This window comes from Orbicella franksi, chromosome 3 (genome assembly GCF_964199315.1).
Source record: "Orbicella franksi chromosome 3, jaOrbFran1.1, whole genome shotgun sequence".
Classification (NCBI taxonomy): domain Eukaryota; kingdom Metazoa; phylum Cnidaria; class Anthozoa; order Scleractinia; family Merulinidae; genus Orbicella; species Orbicella franksi.
This window is the reverse complement of record NC_138147.1, coordinates 4,789,111-4,814,994: the sequence shown is the minus strand read 5'-3', so window position 1 is coordinate 4,814,994 and position 25,884 is coordinate 4,789,111. Positions and strand designations below refer to the sequence as shown.

Sequence of the window (25,884 nt, the reverse complement as noted above, 5' to 3'; positions counted from 1 at the left end):
AAGGACAAAGAGCAGTAAAGGCAATAAATAAGCTTACAAGGCTGAGTACAACTTACCCCTGTCCGTCCTTATTTTGTCAGGTTTGTCAAGTCTTGCCAGGCACAGTCCGAAATCCTCGACTTCAGTTTGAAGAACAAATATATCCAATCTGGGACTTTCATACATTTCACTCTCTCGTCGCAAGCCTCTTCCGAGATAAGTTTCGAGAAAGCTACTCGAAAACCTTTCTCCTGGGGAAAGGAATCGAAAACACTCCTAAAGACTTCCCGCGCGTCGTGGCCAGCTTTTCCTGAAAGAGAACAGCACTCTCCGAGTACAGTGCTTAACGATTCCCCATTCTTTTCACACACTCTTGTCGTCTCGTTTATCACATTCATCGATGTCTCCTGTATTTATTATTATTATTTTTTTTTTTGAAGGCAGGAGAAAGGTCTTCATTGGTTTTGAGTTCATTCAGGGTCCTCGGCCTCTTCACGGATTTCGGCGAGACGTCTTGTTGGAATTGGTTTTCGGGAAATGGCGTGCTTTTTGGTTTTGGCGACACGTCTTGTTGGAATTGGTTTTCAGGAAATGGCGCGCTTTTTGGTTTTGGCGGGCTCGGTGTACTCGGTGGAGCTGGCGGAAAACATGCAGACATATTACCGGTAAACGCGTTGATCCACGACACGATCATTTGGAAGTCTTCGGAATGGATAAATGACAGTTCGTCCAGCGACTTTTGGCGGAGGATTCCAAGCACCAGGCCAAAGGCTGAGGCAACGTATACCTTTTCTGTTCGTCGACTGTCGGCCGAGAACCAACTCGCGGTGGCGGGAACTCCATTGTCTCCGAAAAGATCATCAAACTCTATTTGACGGTATTCGTCAGGAAATACCCGAGAATGACCAAACGAACAAAACCTGGAAGGTTTTCCACTGCACAAAGCCGAATTTAGCGCAAACCACGACTTCTTTGGATCCAACGAAGCAGGCAATACTGTCTGTAACTCCATGCTCACATGCTCTCCAGAAGCCACTGACAATGTTTCTGTCGATAAATCCCGCTGTATATATCCAAACGTGGCGCCAGTTTACGATAACAGTATCATATAAAGTTAAATCCAGTTATGTCCATTGTGGAGCTGGTTGTACTTCTACATGTACGAGCCATATTAACGATAACAAGGTTAATATTTTTTCACCTTTACGCTCGCTCGTGTGTTAAAGGAGTAAACCGCATGCCAGAAAATGTGGGATCCCGAGAAACCAAACGTTCCATCAAGCCAATAAATAGACGCTAACTTACCTTTTTACAAAAGCCGGTCGGACAGCGGGAAAATATGGTAAATGTTTCTTTATTCATGGGTCGGTCAACACACGGACGAATACACGGCCGCGAATCAGCTGCGGTCATATCGCTCAGAGTAATATTTTGCTTTTTTAGGTGTGAGGAAAACTAACCTGCGATTAAACGCTTTTTTGCTAGCGAAAGCGGGGACTTTCATTCGGAAAAAAGCCTGATCACTAATTAAAATCAGAGGACGATAACTCCCTTTAATTTATTCAAATAGTACCTTCTATTCACGTAAGTTAAAAACACCAGCGCTAATTCCCTATTAATTTTTCATTACGCTCTTCTTTCGCTCCCTGCAGTCTGAATGCCTGTCCATATATCTTTATTAAGTACAGACCAAAGTAGGTAACTGGCACAGTGTCCAGCAGTGAAGAGCTATCTGCCATGAAAGTTTGAGAATCGAATTTCTTATTGATTCGACAAAATCTGTCAAGCGGTGACGTGTGAATGATACGTTACATTCGTTTGCCAAGGTCTCCGAAGCATCGTATTGCGCGATCCATCAACGCTTGTATTGTATTATATTGCGTAATCGGGTAACTTTTGTGTACCCATGGCCGCCGGAAAAAACCAGTTGCTAAGGCTTGCGGGTTCTCATGAGGGGTAATACATGTGGGCACCACAAGCCCCGGGAAAATATATGACAGCGATTCGCAAATAGACTACGAGTAGTTCCTCTTTAGCTTAGTCAGTCGTGCGTGACGCGAAAGAAATCTGCGAGGAGAAATGGCCCGTTTCTCGCCCCCTCCTCAACCCCCCTTCCCCTCCCCCCGTCCAACATCATCATCATCATCATCATCATCATCATCATCATCATCATCATCTTTATTTAAAAACACAGGAAATACATCAGGCATTAACAGTTTAATATAAAAGCTACAACTTATTACGAAAGACTATGTATACAGATTAATCTATAATTTAAAGGATTTCGCGCGATAATTTTTTCGCGCGGTTTTCTTTCGCGTCTCGCGCGAAAGCCAAAACGGAAGTGTTTTAAATGTTGCAAATGGTTTGTTTCTTTGGTTTGGTTTGGTTTGCTATCTGTCTGATAGCAGACAGCTCCGGCGAAATGTCTAATAAGAAATCCCTCATCATCTCTCATTTTCTTGTGGTAGATTAAATGAGACTTTCTCGGGAGCTGAAATGAGAGACAAGAAAATGGCCATCTGGTATTAAAACAAAGTTATGAATAGTTTGATTTACAACCTTTTTAGGTTTGTTCATAAACACAACTCATTCATCTACTGAGAATTCATCTATGTTTTAAGTGAAGGCTTTGTTCTTTTATGAAATATTACCGGGCAGAAGATGTAGTTAGGGCTTCAACATCCAATTTGTCCTGACAATATTTAACAATATTGTTACACAATAAGGTGATAACAATACAGAAAATTGTCCACTAATAGATTCTCCCAACAAATCACACATTCTCATGTATGGAGTCGCAGAAGCAAATACTTACCGCCAATCTGAAGTGGTTCTTGTGTTTCTGGTGAAGTTCCCGAGTGAAGTGTTCTGCTGTTGGTTTAGGGAGTTTGCTCTCTTCATCCAGAATGTCTATGATTCCTGTCTATTTGGCTTCAATCAGATCTGCAATGCATTGGTACAGTTGAAGGACATTGTAATCCTTATTTATTTTGTAAAACAATAGAAGTGTAATTCGGATGGACCACACAATGGACTCTCTAGATCTGACAGCAAAAGACACTTGGTGCAAAGTAACCATTCAGTTAGGTGGAGAGCAGCATGAGAAACAGGATAAGCAGGGAGAACAGTGAAAGAAGAAACACTAAAAAAAAATCCCAAGGAATTTCCTACTTCTACAAATTCTGTTTTCCATGTGCTGCTCCCCTACTAACTGATCGCCTGAAATAGTATTCGTTGACCCTGATACTAAATATAGAACGTTTTTGCCGTTGCTGCCTTCTTCAGAGTACTTAGTTTAATTTATCTAGTTTAATTGGTATCCCACAGTATTTATTTTCATCTATGGAAGTGACCCAGACCTTCCATATCACAGTAAGTGGCAATTAAAAGTTCTGTGTACAGTGCAATCCCCTTGCATGGGTTGCTACATGTAGTCCATTCTAGATTCCTTTTGTTGGTTAACCTTACAGAGAGGCACTATGATAGTGCAAGAGTAATTAAAACTGTCTTCCTTAAGAACACAACACAGTGTAGCACAATGATCTGGGCAGAAGCAGGTGGGTAACACAATGACCTGGGTGGAAGTGGGGGAGGGTGGGTAACAATGACTTGGATGGAAGTAGGTGTGGGTAAAACAATGACCTGGGTGGAAGCGGAGAGTAACACAATGACCGTGGAGGAAGTGGAGAGTAACACAATGACTTGGATGGAAGTGGGTGTGGGTAAAACAATGACCTGGGTGGAAGTGGAGAGTAACACAATGACCGTGGAGGAAGTGGAGATTAACACAATGACTTGGGTGGAAGTGGGGTCGGGGGGGGGGGGGGGTTGGGTAACACAATGACCTGGGTAAAACTGGGGAAGGGTGGGTAACAATGACCTGGATGGAAGTGGGTGTGGGTAAAACAATGAGCTGGGTGGAAGTGGGAAAGTGAGAGTGTTGTACTTTTTGGAGCGTAAACTCACCAATGCAATCTTGATTGTCAACAAATGTAACAGTTTTGACTCCCAGACCTTCCTTGTCATAGAGCTCTTGCTCCTGTTATTAGCACAAGAGAGAAAAAACTGCATCACACTTCCAGGTAAACAAAACTTCAAATAAAACAGCAATGTATCGAAAAAGAAATGAGGATGACAATGATGAAAATGACGAAGGTTACTTTGATGATGACGATACTGACGATGATAATGACAATGACGATGCTGTGTGCGAACACATGTAGACCGGTCAAGGTACCACCTGGCATCTAATAATTCATGCCCTTGCAATATCTTGTTTATATCTAAACTTACTTGTTTAAGAATCCTATCATTAAAAAGCTGTTAGAGTTTCTCATTGCAGTAATTGATGCAAAACTGTTCAAAGCTGTTGAATTCATAATATTCTGTACAAAAGGAAAACAATCATTAGCACTGCTCCACAGTCCTATGCAGTAGTACACTGCTGCTAGCTGATGATATTTGAAGAACTGGATGGACCAGCCCACAGACATCAATGTTTCACTTAACATCTGCACTTTCAGAACATTCACAAATGTACATTTCCTGCAACTCAGACTAGGTAAACAAAATTGAGCTTTATTAATATGCTTGTGGACTGAGCTGAATTAGACCAGAGGGGCAGACATTCCCCCACAGTATGATGAGGTTCGTGCGCCTGCTAAATTTTTGCGCAGATGACTTGCAAGTAGCCACAAGAAGTTGCCGCCTTGGAGATGCAAAAAAGAAGTTCTTGTGTGAGCATTATTTTTGGGCTGTAATAATAATAATAATAATAATAATAATAATAATATTTATAATGTGCAAATTTCATAAAATGTTCAAATGTGCATGACAAAATTAAAAACGGAATAAAAAGGCTAAAAAGCTAAAATTACAATTAAAAGTAAACTGTACATAGCTTTCAGTCAATCACATCATTTAAGAAGGCTAAAAATTAAGGGATGACAACATCACTAAATAAACTCACCAAAGCCAGCAATGTCCAACACACCAATGAAAGTGAAAGAATTCTTAAAAGGAAAGCACTGGTTAATCTGGCTGACAATATGGTCAAACAGCTTGGTGTAAAGAGCTTTTGCCAAAGCATCTCGGGCAGCACAAGCCTGTTCTGGTTTCAGCGGCACTCTGCAAAAAACAAACAACAGCAAAAACCTGTTAGAGTAAGCCTTAAATAACTAGAAATTGTGTGAGTTAAATGTACATTAAACTAGTTCAATTTGAATTAAGATTAATGTATTAATTCTCATCAGTGACAGAATTAATAAACAAGCACAATATTATTTACATTGATTACTGCTGAAACCCACGAGGGTTTATGTTACAATATTGTAGTATGTAGTGAAAGGATGAAACGATAGCTTCTAGCTAGGTGAATTATTTTGATGGCTAAAGCATTACTTACAATGTTAGGCAAGCAAAACTTACATTTACTGTATGTACAATTTATTACATGTAGATTTGAAAATTCTAAACATCAATAGTGCTGAGGTAATAACTGGTACCTAGCATTCTAAAATGTGTTTAATATTGTATTATGGATTAATGGATTACAGTGTTAATTTTGATTAGTGGTCAATGGTTAAAAGCAAATTAAAATGATACAGACAATATTTGGTGTTGATGCTGAGCAGACCTCATGTGAGACCCTCCAGCTGACATCATTCTTGTGGTTAATGACATCTTTAACTCTTCAGGTGACACATCCAACAGCTGTGCAGCGATACTCAAAGAGTTTGTACTTTTAGGTGACACCACCGAGCCACCTGAAAAAATATTAAATAAGAAAAAAATGAAAACATTAGATTTTAATAAATAAAATTAATACAAGTACATATAAGGTACCGGTCAAATGTAAGTTGACAGTCACTCAAGTCGCGACTCTAGAGGCGGTAAGCGACTCTACATTTGTAAATCAGTTGGCTTATTTAAATCGATTGTTTTGTTCCTCGGTTGAAATTCTTTCGATGTGGAGTTAATTGTCGTTCATTTCAGAGTAACAACAGAGTGTCTCAAAACTCGATACTCAAAACTTGAAACTTGAGCCTCGAAACTCGATTCTCAATTCTCGAAAGGATCGAGTATCAAGGATCAAGTTTTGAGTCAAGACTGTCAACTTACATTTGGCCTGTACTGTATTTCATTAGCTCAAATTATGGGAGGGTATACATTAAAGAAAATTTGACTTATAAAATTCATGTTATTTGTATCATATGTAATAAAATTACTACAAAATCTGCGGAGCTCACTTTTTAAAAGAATATATTTATCAGTTTGCAACTAGAAGTTAATAGCCTAGTGAACACAGTGTTACATTATACACTGAGCCATGTAATGCTAAATGTTTCACCTGTCAGATTGAAACAAATTGACGAGAAAAGTGCAGGTAGTTACAAACATACTACAGAACAGTTAATTTGTGTAAAATATGATTGCCATTAAATTTGTTTCTTGTAGTTCTCAAGTCAACAGGCCCCATCTGTTAATTTTGTTCATTTTCACCACCAGTTTGAATCACACAGGTTCAAAACTTGCCACTGCCCACCTTCAGTGTCTCCACTGTCCTCAAAGGCAATATTTCCAACATGAAGCACAGCAGCAACCACTTTGAAAATATTTGCTTTCTCCTCCTCTGAAAATCCCACTTTGTTCATGGACTCCTCCATTCTGCGATAATCAGATTTGTCATCAAGATTTGGGTCTTTGATGGATCCTTGTTTCAAGTACTATGAGACGGGGAAAAAAAAGAAAAATATTCACATGAAGGGCTTGGTGAAAAAGTTGATGCAATGTCTTTGCCATCATCCTACACAAGCAAGCTATGCTTTTGTTACTATGTACAGTATTTCAGATTTTCCTGAATGTATATACTGTTCAATCAAAAGCACAATGTGCAAGTAATAGGAAACTGGACTCCATGCATACATGAGACTTGTGAATCTACATGACTCTACTAGCTGCTATAACCTACATGTAATCAGAGATACATGTAGTAGCTTTGAACCTGACACTCAGACCCAACAGTATAATCACATGAGTTTTGTAGACAGAAATATAATAGATGTCACACATGACATCACAGCAGCCGTATAACTGTAGCAAAGCAATGAAAGAGTCATGTTGGTGTACTAAACCAATCCTGTGGGAGTTTGAACTCTTTTCATATGGTTACATACAAGTTACACTTTCCTTCGTTCCAATATATTTGCATGGTTGCTGGCCCTGTGAAAAATGTTCCGTAATAAATATTGTGCTTTCAACTTACCAGAAAATCTTCTGCTTTTGTTATTCCAAGTTTGGATTTCAATTGTTGAGGTGCTCCTGCACAGAGTCTGTAAAACACATGATAATTTCTCTCTCCTTTACTTTGCTTGCAGATCCGAGACTTCTCCAGAAGATAGTGTGAAATGAACCCACCAACAACTGTGACCTGTTAATTATTAGGAAAAAAGAAAGATTTTAAAAATAAAAAGTTTTTGTACTCAGCATCTACAATGATGATAAGCTTATCAAATTTTCGAAAATTCAAGGTGGCTCTGAACCCCCTTCACAGAATTTTTTTAAACTCTGTGAAAAGCTGCATCTTATCATGCGTATCACAATTCAATACCAAAAATTCGGTCACAGAGCTTGTTTTAGAGTTATAAGCACTCGAAGCTAATATTAAGGGTGTTTTCAACAAGTTGCATTGTTGCTATGGTAACCTATTATATAAAAAGGATGACCGCAACCTGTTAACTTATGATTGGGCATTTGTGTGATACCATAATGATTAAAGAATAATTGTACATATCATCACCTGTTAAACAGAGATAGTATTCATCCTTCAAAGCACAGCTGTTAGAAAAGTGCTGGAAACTGTTACCAGCCTCCTTTATTAATATTAGATTTTTTTTTTTTTCCATACCTTTTCATTAAAGTGAACTTCCACATACTTCCCAAACCTACTGCTGTTAATGTTACGTAGTGTTTTGGCATTTCCAAAAGATTCGAGCAAGGGATTAGCTGTTGAGAAAAGATGAAACTTAGGCCAATTCTAGCCCAGTAAATAAAGATCACCACTAAAAAGGGAGTTTTTGGACTGGAGGCAGTCACTTTATGAATAACCCATTAGTTCCTGTGCTGGCTATAATTGGCCATGACAAGCATTGGCCTTTGTTTCACTTCTGACATCATCACCTTTGACCAAAACTGGCATCTTCACTAATTTACTCAATCTCCATGCTTTTAACTGATCTGATTATTCATTAACTGTTCAGACTAGAACATTTTATTTATTTAACACTAACTGCAGTAAATACTCCCCAGAAAAAGTAAAGAATTCTGAAACCTTTAATATTAACGTACACTCTCTATTTTATGTTTATTACGGACACAAACTGCACCTTCAATAATCCTCTGTTCAATGCGACCTTGATCACCTGACCCCCAGGATTCTGTCAGATACCTGTAATAATATCATACATGTGCAGGTACAGTGTATATTATGTTCAAGAATAACTTTATACAGGGTTGTCATTAAGTTTTGATTCAACTGTAGCCTTGATCTTCAAATTTGTAATAAACTTGTTACCTTTTAGGTAAATTGTATTGACTTTAGTCCAGTTCACCTGTAACATCAAGGCCCCCCATCAAACATATTCAGCTGTAGCAGGTGTTATGGGTTACAGCCCTTATTGACAACCCTGATATAAATTGCATGGTACATGTATTGTACTTGTAGGAGTATTATTATTACAAGCTGTCAACTGGTTACAAGTTCTCTAAAACATGCTTCTGATTCACACACCTAAGAATATACTTAGTTGATTCTGTTTTTCCAGCACCACTTTCACCTGTCAGTGAACAAAAAAGAAAAACAATAATTATCAACAGGGTTTGGCAAATTTATTTAAGCAGACAGAATGTATACAATTATGTACATGCAAGTGAACCTGGTACATATATCATGATTGAGCAAATAATGAAGAACTACTGTACACATAGAAACACTGGACAGACAGATTACTGAACAACAGTTATAGAAATAATTGTGCTAATAAAGCCAGCATGACACCTAATTCCTGAAGATCGCACAGTCAGGGACACAACTTGCAACAACAAAACAAGACCACCTACCACTGACAATCAAAGACTGACTCTGCTTGTATGCTCTCGTGTCTCTGTAAGCCTTGTCACCTGAGAAAAAAAATAAAGAATTATAATTTTTGTAGTGCCACTTCCAACTGTGCAACAACACGCCAGGATGCTGTAAAGCATTTGAATGACTTGAAGCAGAGAAGAGTGTACAATGTAGCCTACCTGAATAAATTCTACACCTGCCCTGCAGCATACAGGAACATGAGTTTATTTCATTTATTGGCAGATTTTAAAGGAGTGAACTAAGGCAAGCATATGGTCCCCCCTGTTTTTAAAAATCCACCCCTGCTAAAGAACAGCATTTTTGCCTCCCAAAATATAATCAGGCAGAAACAAACAGTGTTCCGAGTGTCACACTGATACTCAAGATTCTAAAATTGAGAGTTTGAGCTCTTTCTGGGCAAGCTAGGACCCCTGTACTACACATACGAAGCAAAACTCTGCGTACCAGTACCATAAACCAGTTATTTCAGAATGCCAAAAGTAGTAGTACATATTATGCTTTCTGTATAAATTTTTACATTTCTCAAACCTCGTTGCATTGAAAGCTGAACGCCGTGCATTACGTCCATGGCTTTTTACTTTCAACTGGTACATGTTATTATAAACTTATTTATAAGAAGTACGAAATCCTCACCAATGGCAAACACATGTGGCGGTAACACACCCAGCGACTTTCCATGATACTGTTTAATTTTCTCCTTTGAGTAAAGTTCTTTTACCTCATGATATGGGTTGACGGCGAGCAAGATGTTAGCAACATAGGTCTGTAAAATAAACGCAAAAACCATGATCAAACTTATAAATAGTTGCATGTATATGTTAATTTTACACATCTGGTCACATGCACCAGGCTATCAGGTCTGGCTTTGGATGGTACTTTCCCACACATAATTCGATACATCCCTCAGTTTAGATACTATCAAAACTAGTGCAGTCACGTACATGTACTATGTGGTATAAAGAAAGTTCAAACTTACATATATCTTGTCTTTTTGGTATCTAATTTTCAAGTTGTGCAGTAATGTGGCTTCATTGAGGAACATCAAAGAACCTGTAAAAAAATTAACCAGTATTTAGCAATCATCTCTTTTGTTTTTACTGGATGTGGCCTCTCAGAAAGCACTGTCACATATCACTCAGGACCAAAAGAGCCCATGTTTGTATCTCTTGCGGTCATGCCCCCAAAATTGATTGCTCTCCTACAGGACCCAGTTGTTCAAAGGGTGGATAACATTATCCACTTGACAAATCTTTATACAATGGATAAGTGTCGACAAAACAAACTATGCTATCTACTAGATAGTGTGTTGTCCAGTGAACAGTGTTATTCACCCTTTGAAAAACCACAGCCAGGGAGGTACTTTGACGTATTTTTCTCAAATTTCAGATAAACATCCCCGTCTACAAAAGAAAGCAAAATAAACTGCAAAGCTATGAATCATACTGGCAGCTACACATTTAGGGCCATTCTCCTTGACAACCATTCTCTAACCCCCTACCCCTCCTTCTCCCTTGTCCCCCCCCCCCCCCCACCCCATCACTACCTTCCAATTGTCAAGACTTTTTGAAAGGGAAATGTATATCTATAAAAATTAGAGGCTTGAACCATTGACATCTTGTAATCTTATTACAAGTACACATCCATGCATGTGTACATTTCTGAATGAATTCATTTCTGAGGGGTCCACCATGTCAAGGGAAAAATTAGACTGTAAAGATAAATATCCATTGTTGATATTTTTTGAATTTTGTTTTACTTTTTTTTTAGTTTTGGTTTAGCAAGTTTGGCTTCTTTATTTCTTAAATAAATTGTCTAACCAGCGGTCCAAATCTTATCAACTTTTTACAAAAATATTCCAAACTATAAATTCACTCAATTTACATGTTCCTAAAACATGTCATTAGGGACTGTAGCGGCCCGTGTCAGAGAAGTAGATGATCTCATATGCACAGGAGGATACACGGTTATCTTTAGTGAATGCAAGAGACAGTGCGATGAGTAAAGATTAGGGAAAAATTCATTTGCTACTGAAGCATTGATTTTGAGCGAATATCGTCAAAACATCTGCCACGATCTTCAAATGAAAGTGAAAAATGCGATAACAAACCGAACTTTAATATTCACAAACAATTTAAGGTTACCTCGAATAAAGAAACTTAGTACCGATAAAAATCTACACTTAACGAAATTAGGCGCATATAATCTACAGTTTTAAGCTTAAATATATTTAGTATTTCGTGCGATTCATCGTCTATGATTCGATCGAATTCAAATAAAATTAAGCTTAATATTTGCCCAGAGCCTTACCAAACTTAAAAATATAACTCACAGTTGTCTTCGAAGTCTCTTGTATTATCCTTCTCCGACGGGAATACTCGATCGTAAGCAGCCGTAACGACCTAACGGAAGAGTGCACAAATATTCTTCACCTTGATGATTTAAAACGAAATAACACTTTCCCTATGAACTGTGGAAAACAATGAGGTTTCATAGAGCTTTTCCACAAACCTTCCCTTTAGCACCATCCACTTCAACAGTGATCGTATCTGATCCAAGATCGACGATTTCGCCCAGACGAAAGCCATGTTCGTTGTCAGGGACCCAAACTTTTTTTCCACCATCCATGGTGTCCTAAAACCTTGAAATACCGACGAACATACAAATTTATTAAATAGGAAGTATTCTAATGCGTCGGCGAAAGTAGCTTACCGCCAACCAAGCGACTTTATTTTTTGCCGGGTCGCGTTTGTGGTCACGTGAATAGCCGAATGACGTCATAGCAACAAGGAACTTCTAGACGCTCTCTGTGACATATCGTGTTTTACAAGCCCTTAAAAGTAAGCCGGGCTTGATTGTATCACTAACTTGCTTTATTTTCTCGCAGTAGAATAACCTGTGCTCAGGCGTTCTTTTTTTAAAGAAACCACCAAAGAAGTACGCAGTGAAAAGAAAAATAAATTTGAAATTTCACAAAAATGAAAATTTCGAATTCGTGACATCCTGCCACACTTAGCAGACTTCCTTCCACGTTATCTTGTATTTCTTCGATTCCTCAAATATTTGTTTTCTTTTGGAGGCGTAATTAAAGAAATATAGTATGTAACCGAAAAAGAGATCTTCCGATAATCAGCCTTTTCCGTTTTAAGTCTTTTTTAAAGTAATTGTCGAAATTATTGTCGAAATTGTTACATCCCGCTAAAAACAAGCGGAAGCTATGGCACAAAAATTGATTGTTTTGTCTTTGAAGAAGCCTTTACGGGGTTTTGGTTTTCCAGCTGAGTAAACAACAGGGATACGTGGCATAAACAAATGGAAAGATCGAAAGAATTTCTTTGTTTATCCGTAAAAAGGCCTTTGCATTGTTTTGTTCAGTCATTTTTATTGATTGAAGTACTGCAATTCTTTCTGGAAAAGGATTGAACCGTGAACTATGTCGAGATTGAAGAGCGAGAAATTTAGTTTGAAATGGTTTAATAACTGCTTTTATGCCAAGACGATTGGCCGGTTAGTTGTCGTCAGTTCAATTGAATTCTTCTCTTTGACTAAACAATCGCACGCGCGCGCTTAGCATTTCCAAGTGCATCTGCGCCATAACACGGGTGTGATCATGGATAGCAAAGAGATGAAGAGGTTTTCCCGAAATGTCCCTGTCAAAAACGAAACATAAGCACTTTCCGTAAGTTAACTTTATCGACGAATGCAATTCAAAGTGGCACACAGCGCTACACAGCAACAAGTTGTTTTTATTTTCAGTAGCCTGCGTAGCAGGCGTATAAAGGGTAGGGGATGGGGGAGGAGGAACAGAATTCGGGGGAAAATTCTCTTGCTCCTCCCCCACCCCGTCCCTTTTATACGCTTGCTACGCAGGCTATATTTTTAGTTGTCGGCTGACATTTTAAAAATTCTGTTCACAGTTGAGATAATCAGTTGGGGTTAGGGTTATAGTTAGGGTTATAGTTAGGGTTAGGGTTAGAGTTAGGTTTAGGTTTAGGTTTAGGGTTAGGGTTAGGGTTAGTGTTAGGCTTAATTGTCAGCTGAGCTGGAGAAAATTTTAATTTAAATGTGTGGAGAGATTAGACCTTTTTACCTGTGCGACGCTTTACGACTGATTCATTTAAACAAAACAATAAGCCCCTCCGCTCGATCCTCATGCCGAATTTCTTAACTATGCGAAGTTTCATTGCCGGAAACATAGTTCCCCTACACTAACTATGATTAGAATCCACTGCAAACTCATGAAAATATAGGACCTTAACTTGCCTGATTTTACAAAGAAATGTATGTCAGGGGCAAGTCTTGTCGCCCCGCCTGGAATACACTTCTTTGTAAAAATTGGTAAGTTTGGGACCTCATATGTTTACGAGTTGGTAATGGATTCTTATGAAAGTTCGCATATTAATAAATTCCGGAATGATAATTGACCTATAGGTGTGGTCTGCTGTTTCCGTATGAGACACAAAAAATTGTCGATATTACATAGCATCGGTAAAAAGGTCCATTGAAATTCCTAAGACTAGGCCCGTCTGAGAAATTTAGAGATCGAAGCTCAAATATCAGCCACTGTTCAAGGGGAGGGGAGGGAGGGAGGGAGGGAGGGAGCCCACGCTACACCCGCCCCGAAGGGGAGGAAAGCGACCGGACCCTAGAAATCGGCGGTAATCGAGCCAATTGGAAAGCAGTGTTTGCACTTTAGCATCAAAAAGAACTCATGAACACCTGAAAACGACAGATAGATACATTATATCACTAACTGCATCTGTTGGACAAAAAAATCAAGCAATATCATGAAATATCTCGGGAAACGCAAGTAAATAATGAGCTTTTATTTTTCAAATTTACTGGATTTACAAATGGTTATGGCTTGAAATTCTTCTACTTTAAAATTATAATGCTTTCAACCTACTTTCGAGCCCTACACCTGACCATAGCTAGCATTCAACAAACCCACAATTTAATTTTCAATTTTGTCGAAGTGAAAATACCAACACTAGCACTTGCCTAACTATTTTAGCGTCTTATACCCCTTGAAACTATCATTCATACTAAAACATTTTTACTGGCCCTTAAGGCACTACCCCATACTTTGTCTTCTGGCTTTAATTTTCAGGGACTTGATTTTAATTGAAAGAAAACTTTACGGCGTCACATTTGCTCGGACAGCCAGGCATCCAAATCGTCCATGGAAAGAGGTTGTTTTAGAACTCCTTCGATCTTAGAGATGACTCCAGAGTTAAGGTGATCCGGTGACTCGACTTTGAGCGCGCGGTCTGGTGATCCTAACGCTATTTTGATCAGCTCTGACTTGCTAACGTCAGGCTTTATTCCCACTGCGACTATATTTGACGTGCAATTCTGTAAAGTGAAGGAAAATTACAAAGTGAATTCAGTGGTGAGTAACAGCTCACCCGCCCTGCCCTCCCTGCCCTCCCCCCCCCCCCCCCCGCCCTACAACAGTAAAAGAAATTTCATACCGGAATTTCGTCGAAGTTTTAGGAAACAAAAAATGAATAGTAGAAGGCGTTTACAATTTTTTGCCTGTTTCTTGGAAGATATATCATTTTAGGATTTCTCTTGGCTATTCTGAAGAGTAGGAGGCGCGCTGGCCTAATGGTTAGTGCGCTTGTCTCCGGATCGAGGGGTTCTGGTTCGAGCCCTGGCCGGGAGACATTGTGCTGTGTTCTTGGGCAAGACACTGCTTTCACAGTACCTCTCTCTACCCAGGTGTATAAATGAGTACCGGTGAATTTAAGGCCATTTAATGCTGAGGGTAGCATGCGATGGACTAGCATCCCATCCATGGGAAGGAGAAATACTCCTAGTCACTTCTTGCTGCAGAAACCGGAGACATGCGCCGGCCAGATTGGCCACTTGGCACCTGCCTTACATTCTAACGAGTGTCAGAACCATTTTGAATCGTATTGTTTGCGAGACATGTTGACTCACTTACCTTCATTATAGGAGATACCAAACTGTACGGAAGAGATTCGGCATCAGTTCTCTCTGATGTGAAAACTATCAACACATTCTCCACCTCCGGGCGATCCACGCATCCCTTGGGACAGAACAGCTTCTGCGAGGCGTACAACATGGCTAGATCGGTACGGTGTCCCCCAGGGGTATATTTCAGGCCCTCGATAATCGATTTTACTTTGATTCGATCTACATTCTGCAGGGACATGACAAGATCAGGTTTGTCGCTGTAGACGATGATTCCAAAATGAACGTTGCTGAATTGCTTGTTGATCGAGATGACCAACCGTGAGATAAAAGATTTTAGGCGCTCGAACTCGTCAGCGGTTACACCAGAGGAACTGTCAATCAAAATTCCTACGTCCATGCCTTTTCTTTTGACCTCTGTTGTAGGTAGGGGTGGAGTCACAGTGGAACTTTCAGCTTCTGCGACTTTAAAACACAAAACATTTAGTTAGTTCTTTTTGCAAAATCCAGTATACCCCCCCCCCCCTCTCTCTCTCTCTCTCTCTCTCTCTCTCTCTCTCTCTCTCTGGTCTCTAGCTAGATGCATATCCGCCTGTTTCTTTGCCACCAGTTTTTTTTTTCTTTCATATATATTTGAATTGCTTTTCAATTTTTTCAGGCTTCTTTGCAATTCAGATCAATATATATATTGAAATAACTCCGTCGAATTACTGATTTCTTCAATTCAGTTTTTAGACTCTATCCGCAGTTCGTAAATAGCATCAATTGTTCATCAATTTGCACAAGTTTGTTAACATTATTTCTTATACCTGCTGGGAACGGCGCTCGGGGAGAGTTTTCTGCAAGAAAAGAACGAAACATTTCAAATATATCATTAAGACGCAATTATGACATTTTGGCTTATTTTCGTTAATTCCTTGTCGTTTTTCAAACTTAATAAGATGTCAAGTTCCTCGGCAAGTGTTACCTTGAAAACCAACGGAGCGAAACACTACAGTGGCACGAACGCGAACTAAACTCATAGTGGTGAATTCTATGCACACACGTTAAAAAAGTAAACTACTGAGTAAACAAAAGCAAAGCTGAAAAGATAATGACAATAATTAATATCGTAAACTTCATTCTTAAGCTGAAGGTACAGTATTGATAGTGTTTTAGATACTACAAGTAGTTCTGATTTGCGGCGTAACTGACTAGCTAGCTATATATGTCAAATACACGACATAACCTCGTTGCAGAATGCGTACCTCTTCCATACAATTCAACTCTCATACACATCCATCCCTCATATTGCAATGGGAAGATACGAACGTATGTAGCTTCTACAGGAACTGGTAATACTTGCTTGGAAATTGACTTAGAGTCCTTGTTGCCCTCGAACACCTGATAAATGGTTTGGAAAGAAAAATAAAAATACAACACGATGCTATATATGTTGTATTGATAGCGTTAATGCGAACTACTTTACAACAATATTAACAGCTCTCTATTATAAATATATCGAATTACTCTGTCATCAGTTTGATTGCTTCTTTATAGTAATCAATTGTAGGACGCTTAGTTAGCCTCATTAACAATTTTTTATTTGTTTTTTAGTATATAAAACAAGCAGACTATAGACTCCATGTTACCGTGCGTCTTTTTAGTAATAGATCAATGAAGACGTCAAAATGTGGTAAGAACACTGTTCAGTGACACTTTCTCCCAACGGTTCGTGTGCCACGTTTTTGCTCTTACCTCATTCTGACGTCATCTGTGATCTATTACTGAACAGAAGCACGGCAACATGGACTGAATCAGTAGGTTCTTTTTACAAGTTACCACGGTCTGCCATAGTTTTCTGGAGAAAAAAGTACATGGCTTGTCGGCCTTGTTTCCGACACGTGTCAATTCATCTGATCAAGTAACCTTACATACCAAGAAAGTCCTCACAAATTCCAAGCAAATTACAGATCGCGGTGAAATTCTGTTATCTATGCCATGCATAAATTAAGTTGCTTCACTTTTTTACGGTAAGGTGTTATCATCATTATCGTCACCATTATAATCTCCACCACCAGTAACAAACATTTAACACAAAATACCTTTATTTTTCCAGGCCCGTCCTCTATTTCTTTCCACAGACTGCCATCCTCAGAGTGCTTCACATGAAACTCTGTAACATATTCGTCACCTTCGCTGTAGCCATTCCCTTGGATGGCAATAGCACAAATTGATTCCGCTTCCGGTACATGAATTTGTAGGTATTCTTCGCCAGCAGTATCTCCAAGGGAACACCAGGCCAGCGGTCCATTCAATCGGCCTTTAGAGGGTTCCAACTCACTGTAAAACGAGGAGGCTGTGAAATTCACGCTTGACAATTTTCCTCCTTCTGCAGCGCCGAGGGCGTTTTCGTCACATGGAGTTTCTTAAATAGAACCAAGTTTGATTAAAAATGTTTCTATGCAAGTGAATCGAATGGACGTCACATGACATAGAGCCATCTTTGCTGACGTCATTGTTAACATTTCTCGTCATTTGACATACGACTTTGCGCAGAGCGCATGGGTATCATGTCGGAGACGAATTGACTCCAAACATGTAGAGAGCTTTTAAGACTTAGTCCTTTGTCTCACTGGATGAAATATTCAAAGACAAACTGACTTTCAAAACCTGCAAAATGTTTAGCGTTATTTAGTTCTTATATTTTAAAAACCATTTTCCATTGATTCCTCTACATAGTAGGTGGCATAAATTAGGTGGTTTGATAAAAGGATTGATTTCATATCAAAAATTGATTGCGCTTTCGCCCAGGCCAAAACAAAAAGCTCTACACTAACAAGGAGTTCAGATCATCTGAGTTGTTTATGGTTCAACTTATCTACATGGGAAAACCGCTAACAAAAACAAAGTGGACTGACAAAGAAAGATACTATTCATATTTTTTGCAAGATTCTCAGAGGGCCACAACTTCATTGGTTACCCTCTTTAAATTAAGTTTGATTAATGGATTGATTGAAGGTAAGGTCACAAAATTTAAAAGAGCAATTTCATATTCCATTTATTTCGTACCTGTTGGTGCCTCGGTGGTGGGGTCTACAATTTCTGGAGCAATCCTACCTACATGAAATAAAACAAAAGAACAGACCATTTTACAGTTGTCTGCTCAGTGATCTGGCCTTTGAATGGCAGCGTGGCTTGAGGTGACCTTTTTTTGATACAGACCTCTCTGTTTTTGTTGTGTAAATCAAGTTGTTCTAATTCTAGCTGTGCATTAACATGACAAAAGCAGAGAAGTCTGTATCAAAGCAAGGTCACCTCCAGCCTCGCCGCCATTTAAAGGCCAGGTCCTCAAGCAGACAACTGTAAAATGATCGATTGCTCACAAAGCTGTAGCTGATCTTAAACCTCGCTTAAATTTCGGCATAAGCTTAAATTTCTTAATCTAATAAATCACATCGTGTCCAATTAATTTTGTATGTTGTCTGATAACTGGCCACATTCAATGACTGGCACAATGTTCCCAAATATCACAGCTACCTCGATCACACTGACTCGGACTGGAGCCAGGTCTGTTGCTATGACAACACTTGACCTAAGTCTCGTTTACAAAACTTGGCAGCTTCTCTAGTTTCCTTCTGGGAATCACTCCCTTCATCTTTTGTTGTTGTTGTTGTTAGTGTCTTTTTCTTTTATTTTGGTAGTTTCTTTTTAATTGTCTTCTTGCAAGTGTCCTAATGGGAAAATTCACAGCCTTGTAAATTGAAACTGAGGCTTTTTACATGGAATTTACCTAGTCCGACGCAAATATCATACAGTTACTTTTATTGTTTGGCTTACCTGTGACAGGGCCATTTGGTTCTAAAATAAAATAATAATAATAATAATAATGATAATCAATATAGTATTTTTATGCATTATTTTTATCATTAGCGGGTGTTATCAACACAGCTCGTCATCGCTTAAACGTCATGCAGTAAGCTTTTCTTCCATTTGAATTAAATTATTCAAGTTGTTTTAGCCATTTATTCATTATTTCAAAATTAAGTCGACATAGTCCATCAATGGACCTTTTCGGCGATACGGCTGCAATCTTGAATTCTATTATTTCAAATAGCTATTATGGGATGTTTAGGGGGCAAATTAGTATGCGACCCATCCTCTCCAAACATGAAATAATGTATGGTGTTTTAAATTCATTTTGTTTAACCCTAAACCACCTTATTTTCATTGGCAAATAGTTTCTCTACATTTGTTTCCTTAATAGTAGGAGATACCAATTTGTGGATTTCACCACCCTTGCGCAGGAAAAATTAGAGCTTGAAAAATATATCGCGATCTCAGCCAACAAATACAGTTCCTTCCTTAAGAAATGGTCTTGCTTTGTTCAAAAATAATTTGTTTTAAATAATTCTAATCTGGTCATAAAGGCCGATCAACCAACAACTTTTGTTCCAAGAACATCTATGATGTTGCCTCTTCCTGTATTAAAAGAAAAGCGGAAGAAAACCGGCAGGGCTTTCTCCGCTTTATTTAAACTTTCTCTCTTTTTGTTTGTTTGTTTCTCCTTTTTTTATTATTATGTAAGTGCGTAAGTTTAATCAGCAGTATTGTAAGTAATTTTTAGCGTTTTTCCGTTGGTAGTAATTGAAAGTAAGGAAGCAGTCTAGCATAATTAAGTGCATTGTAGAAAAATAAAATGTAGCGTGTGTGTAACTTATATGTTTATGGAGTTTATCTATAATAAAAAGAGCATTGTAAGTAAGCCAATTATAATTTAATTAGTGTGATTGTATTGTAATATATGTATTGTAACTAGTGCATAAATAGTTTAAGTATAAATAATGGTAATAGGAATGAGTGGAGTCCAATTCGGTCGGTTATCATAAGAGTGACAACAAAATCGGACGACCGCACAGCGGGAGTCCGATTTGTTTATCACGACTATGATTACAGACCGAATTGGACGACACGAAGTCTTATTACCAATTAATCATAAAAACTAGTAATAACCAAAGGTTAGGAAACGCGGGCGAGGACGATGCTTAGTGTTTTGGGTTACTAAAAATGTATCAGAGTTGTTCTAAGTTGCAATCAGTGGCGCATTGAGATTAATTTTCAATAGGTGTGTTATACATGGTTCTCGGGGTCATGACATATTTTGGGGCCTGAAGTGAAATGTATCGCTTCGCGGGGCTAAAATATTTGCCCATAAGGGTAGCTTGAAAGTTCAGCAGCACCCCCTTTTCCTTCTTGCCAATTTATGTGCTCAAAAGTGTACGTGGAGGTGTTGCATAGAGCAATTTTACTAAACCTATGAAACAGTCACCTACACTATAAAATTCCATGATACACTTGTTTTGTCGTTTTGTTTTTGTTTAGTTTTACTAAAACGCTGTAATTGTGTTTTTTCTGTCATAAAGGCTTATACATAGATCATCTTTCCGGCTGTAATTATGTAATCAAAGCTTATTCTAAAATTGTTTGTCGGGCATGTCACGCTATACTTAACTTTACAACTCCAAGGTCGAGAGCAGATCACAACTCGCTCGACTCCAAGAACGAGAACAGATAACAACTCGCTCGAGGCAGACTTCAAACGCGACATGAACGCTGAACAGGAAACGTCCCAAGTTGACACGCTCGATTTGGATTGGACGGCGCTGCTATGCTTGAGTTTCACGTGATCCAAGTTCCAAATACGCGTGATGCGCGTGATAAAATCGCCTTCTTTGCATTCCATACAATCTTAGTGGAAGTCCACCCGAACGAAGCAAAAATCGAGCCAGGGCCAAACTATACAAGTTTTCATCGGTTGCTGCTCTTCTTTTGACATCATTGCGAGAACTGACTCTTCTTTAAAACTGTTTCTTTCCATTTTCAATCTTTTAAATTACATTACCACTTCAGTGATGCAAAACTTTGGCTTTGAAGATCTAGCACACTGGCCGACCCGGCGGCCATCTTTTAAAATATTCTTGTTCGAGTAGAAATGGATTCTGATTGGTTTACGAGGATTTATCGATCGATTTTGGCAGAACAAATTTGCTCCAAAATCGAGATATGGCGTGCAAAATAGGTTGCGGGCTCTTCTTGGGCCCGCAATTACCATTTCCGAGAAAAGAAGAATAGCCAAGTTATGAAAGAGAGGGAAAATTTGCATTAAAATACCTACAAAGGAGATCTAACCATTTTAAGGCCACCACGCCTCCTATGGGCAATTAGGCGCCAAAAACACAAAAGCAAGCGCGCGCACACACGCACGTAACTACAACTTTGAATGTGATTGGCTTATTGAACTGTCCGATACCAAACTGTCCAATAACAAACTGTCCGATAACAACTTGGCAAGTGAATTAGTAGAAAATAGGAGTTTTGTTAAACCAATCACAATCGAGGAAATTGTAATTTTTATGATTAGTAGTGTAAGTAGCAAGCACAGTGTAAGTGTAAATGCAAGTATAAAAATATTAGTACTGTAAGTGTTCGTCCTGTAAATAAAATTGCTTAAAAAAGTATGTTTTTGCCCCCTAAGCATCTCATCATAGTTATTTGAAATAATAGATTTCCAAATGGCCGCCATGTCGCCGAAAAGGTTCATTCTTGTTATTCACGTGACGTCATCGCCGCCATATTGGACGGCATTAACAAAATAATTCTGGCTTCTTTTGTTTGTATCATCAAACATGGCCGCCAGGCCCTAACAATGATCATTTGCATCCCTCGGGATTGGTTAATAACTATCAATAAAAAAGGAAACGAACATCACTCAATTTTGACAAGTTCAGACGGAAATTTAGACTCGTTTGTAAATATGGGTTATTGACCAAGCGTGGAATCAAGATGGCTGGCCTCGAAGATATGGAAAAGCAAAATCGGGTGGAAAAATCTCTATATAAAGACAAACGAACAAACAGAATGTTCAAATACTAGTTAATCCGATTGTCTCAAATAAAGTTTCAAACAGTAGCAAATATTTCAAGTAAAATCAATGTCAAATATACCCTCTGTGAATTCCTCTAGTTCTGCAAGAGAAAATAAGTTTGAGATATCAATGATATGATCAGAGTGACGAAAACAAGGTGAAAAATTTCTAGCAATATTTCAAGTTGAATAATTAAAAAAAAATGAATTTTAATTTCCAATAAATGTTAATTGAGCGATCAGCGTTGAACATGTGAAAAATAATGTTGAAAACTGATTTAAAAGAATAAAATTGTACTTATAAAAACTTTATTCAAGGCTAAATTTTAGGCAACCTTCTGTTGCCTTGGTCAGAGTTTGGAAAAAAAAAAAAAAAAAAAAAAAAAAGAAGACGCAAAGAACTAACTTTTCAAACTCTGTTGAAGGCACTAGGAGGTTTCCAAAAATTTAGTTTTTATAAGTTCAGTTCAATTCAGTTTCAAAATAGTTTTTGAGATAATTGCCAATCTTTGCCTTTTCATTAGTGCTGGAAATGAAAAGGCGACAAAATTGATATGAAACAACAGGCTAAAACAATTTTAAAATAACATTAATGATGGACTTACCTTCTGTAGTAGTTATCTTTGATGCTGAAAATAAAACAAAATATATAGGATGTTAAGACGACAATATCACATTTTAAAACCAAAACAAGCCATCAAAGGTGTAACAATTTTGAGGAATTGAATTTAGACTTGCCCAGTTGTGTAGTGGCTACGTCTGGTGCTGGAAATAAAATAGTGACAGATAAGATATTAGGCGCCTCATTCCAAGCTGGTCAAATTAAAAGTAAAAAATATAAGCGATCATGAGGAACCATAAAATTGTGAACATACCCTCTGTAGTAGTTACCACTGCTGCTGGAAATAAATTGAAATGATTGAATAGTGTCAATAAACTGAATTACAAGAAAATTTTAAGCGATATCCACGCCAGTCATACCAGTAGGTTAAAAGGAACGAAAGATAAGATGGAATAACAGCAATGAAATGGGCTAATTACAATATATTAAAATTCTAACTTGGCTCCGAGGCTTAGGGGAATAAAACAAAAGAAATCGCATCGAGGATGAAGGATGAATAATGAATTTCTTTTATTTTATTCCCCTAGGCCTCGGAGCCAAGTTAGAATTTTAATGTATCGGAATTGGCCTATTACGTACTATTACAAGCAGGAGAAAAAGCAACGTTAAACTTACAGAACAATCAGAACAAAGATAAAATAATGGTAACGTAACCGTGGTTAGAGTCTGACATACCATCGGTAGTAGTAACCTCTGTTATTGGAAATTAAAAAGCAGCAAAGATAAGATTAGAATAACAGCATAAGATTTGGATGGAGTAATAAGACAATGTTAGTAACTGAAACTGCAGATGTACCTTCTTTAGTAGTCATCGCTGGAGCTGCAACGAAAAAGAATAAATTATATAAAAGAGATAAATGTAACAGCGAAAACATTAAAAAAGGAATAAAATGATTTCAAACACCGTCAACAATACAATTACCTTCTGTAGTAGTTATCTTTGGTAATCAAAATGAAAAATAAGGAAACAATAATACCGATACAAGTAAATTCACAAAGAAGCCTTTGGCACACAATTCTAAAGGACTATAACGTCGTTAGAAATACCTTCTGTGGTGGTTGTCTCTACTGCTGCAGGAAATAATGACACAAGTCATAAAATATTGAAATGGTGTCAGTGAAATTAAAACGAAAACATGAAACGGTTTTGAGAAATGGTAACATCAGACATACCTTCTGTAGTAGTAGTCTCTGGTTCTAGAAATTAAAAGTCAAAAGTTAAAAGTGAGATTAGAACAACAACAACAAAATTACAACGACAACATAAAGACCTTTCAAGTCAAGTTAACGTTAGGCTAACCTTTTGTAGTAGTTATTTCTGCTGCTGGAAACGGAAAAGAATGAGAGATAACATCAAGTTAGTCACGGTGATATCATGATTAAAAACAGCAACAAAAACGGAAAAAATAATACAGTTGTACGCTACTAAATCGTCATTGCACGTACCTTCTGTAGTTGTTACCTCTGCTACTGGAAATTAAAAAGCAAGTATAGGACTAAAATAGTGGCAATAAAATTTTTTACAATGTCTGGAGAAATTCTCGCTCGCTCATTGGCTAATTTTCAATGTCAATAAACAGACAGACACATGAATTTTTAATTTTGTCCCTTCTGCCTTCTGCGTCTGTCCTGTTGATGATCATAAATTTCGTCATAACATTGTCAAAGTAGGAAAGTGAAGAATGATCATCGCTGTAAATTTTCCAATTTAAGCAAATGGAAAGAAGAAGCCTGGAAAAAGTCAGGGCTTCAACGGGATTCGAACCCGTGATCTCCGCGATACCGGTGTGATGCTCTACCAACTGCGCTATGAAGCCACACATCGGGAGCGAGGTCAAAGTAGCTGTGGAGACTACTTTGACAATGTTATGACGAAATTCAATGTCAATAACAGGACAGATGCATGAAAACTGACGTCAATTTGTCAAATTACCAAACGTGAAAAAGGGCGTGCGAGCAGCTTCAATTTCAAACATACTATCTATTGTCTCCGGAGCTGGAAAGAAAATATTATGAATATTACAAATAATAAAAAAAAGATTATGGTGATGCAATTAACACAAAAACAGTGATATAAAACAAATTCAGATACAATTAACAATACGCTCACCTTCTGTAGTGGTTGTCTCTACTGCTGGAAACCAAACAGAATAGAAAAATAACATAAAGTTAATAGTGGTCAAATTCCAACACAAAACTGAAGCAAACAAACACAATTGTTAGGAGCTATAACATTGTTAAACATACCTGCAGTAGTAGTTACCTCTGCAGCAACTGGAAATGAAGAGGCAAGTGATAAAATGTTAGCCAATAAAAATTAAGACGAACTAGAAAATTAAGAAATTTGAGTAGAAGTAATGTTATCGACATACCATCTGTAGTAGTCATCTCTGATGCTGGAAATTTAAGGCAAAAAAGGCAGTATCAAAAAAGAAGAACAAATTTAGAACAACAAAATATATAAATGTTAAATAATATTAGCGTTAGGCCGACATTCTGTAGTAGTTATCTCTAATGCTAAAAACAAAATAATACGAGACATAAGAGAAATTTAGTTGTGCTGAGATCAAAAATGAAACTAAAACACTGAAACACAAATTAATTGGAAGGAATCATAACGTCGTTAGACACACCTGTAGTCGTTGCCTCAGCTGCTACGGGAAATGAAGAGGTAAATAATAGAATATTACAGTGGTGTACAAAAATTTACAACGGAAACAAAAGACAATTTTAAGAAACTGTAAAGTCAGACATACCTACGGTGGTAGTTATCTTTGGTGCTAGAAATTAAACGTCAAGAAAGGTAAGATTAAAATAACAATGAAAAAATAAAAACGAAAAAATAAATACATTTCAAGTAATATGAACGCTCAACTGACCTTCTGTAGTAATTATCTTTGGTGCTACAAATGAAAAGGTAAGCAAGATAAGATTAGCATTATAGAAGTAAACCAAAACGAAAATATAGATAAATTTCAAGTAATATCAATGTCAAACTTACCCGCTGTAGTAGTTATCACTGCTGCTCGATATGAAATTGAAGGGAAAATGAGAAATAAAAAAAGACTACCAGGGCAAAATTAAAAACAACAACATAAAAAAGACATTTATAAGAGAGCAGAATGTTGTTTAACATGCCTTCTGTCGTCGTCTCTTCTGCTGCTCCTGAAAATGAAGAGGCAAATAATAAATATTAAAATAATAATCAATAAACTTAAATAATTGATAGAAGTTGTCTTTCCTGCTGGAAACGAAATTATATGAGAGAAAAGAAACTTTAACGACGTTATATGTATAA

The 25,884-nt window shown here is 37.8% G+C and overlaps 1 protein-coding gene and 1 pseudogene across 2 annotated transcripts; both read right to left on the bottom strand.

Moving 5' to 3' along the window:
• Positions 1-1,044: 1,044 nt before the first annotated feature.
• On the bottom strand, positions 1,045-11,852 carry LOC145480817 (unconventional myosin-VI-like; annotated as a pseudogene). The gene is made up of 16 exons (XR_014048550.1): positions 11,633-11,852; positions 11,454-11,523; positions 10,101-10,174; positions 9,758-9,887; positions 9,100-9,159; positions 8,771-8,816; positions 8,367-8,428; positions 7,889-7,986; positions 7,247-7,411; positions 6,527-6,707; positions 5,618-5,747; positions 4,952-5,109; positions 4,276-4,367; positions 3,949-4,021; positions 2,798-2,925; positions 1,045-2,473 (listed from the first exon to the last, which is right to left on the bottom strand). The product of XR_014048550.1 is annotated as an unconventional myosin-VI-like (transcript).
• A 1,899-nt stretch (positions 11,853-13,751) lies between these two features.
• Positions 13,752-25,747, bottom strand: LOC145480823 (uncharacterized). Its single transcript, XM_081459146.1, has 25 exons — positions 25,725-25,747; positions 25,588-25,608; positions 25,466-25,489; positions 25,343-25,366; positions 25,220-25,240; positions 24,959-24,982; positions 24,834-24,860; positions 24,697-24,720; positions 24,033-24,056; positions 23,887-23,910; positions 23,760-23,783; positions 23,634-23,657; positions 23,383-23,406; positions 23,262-23,285; positions 22,840-22,863; positions 22,703-22,729; positions 22,570-22,593; positions 22,045-22,065; positions 18,881-18,901; positions 18,113-18,160; positions 17,146-17,468; positions 16,309-16,444; positions 15,871-15,900; positions 15,072-15,526; positions 13,752-14,476 (listed from the first exon to the last, which is right to left on the bottom strand). Exons 6-25 carry the CDS (start codon positions 24,972-24,974, stop codon positions 14,267-14,269), a joined length of 1,530 nt encoding a protein of 509 aa, XP_081315272.1. The 5' UTR covers positions 24,975-24,982; positions 25,220-25,240; positions 25,343-25,366; positions 25,466-25,489; positions 25,588-25,608; positions 25,725-25,747; the 3' UTR covers positions 13,752-14,266.
• Between the last annotated feature and the right edge of the window lie 137 nt (positions 25,748-25,884).

Bases quoted from the DNA above. Each gene is read 5' to 3' on its own strand.
- LOC145480823 (XM_081459146.1), bottom strand. The intron at 22,066-22,569 runs GTAAGTCCATCA...TTTCTCTTGCAG, and splicing joins AAAGATAACTACTACAGAAG to AACTAGAGGAATTCACAGAG. The intron at 15,901-16,308 runs GTACGCATTCTG...CTTTTCTTGCAG, and splicing joins AGTTGAATTGTATGGAAGAG to AAAACTCTCCCCGAGCGCCG.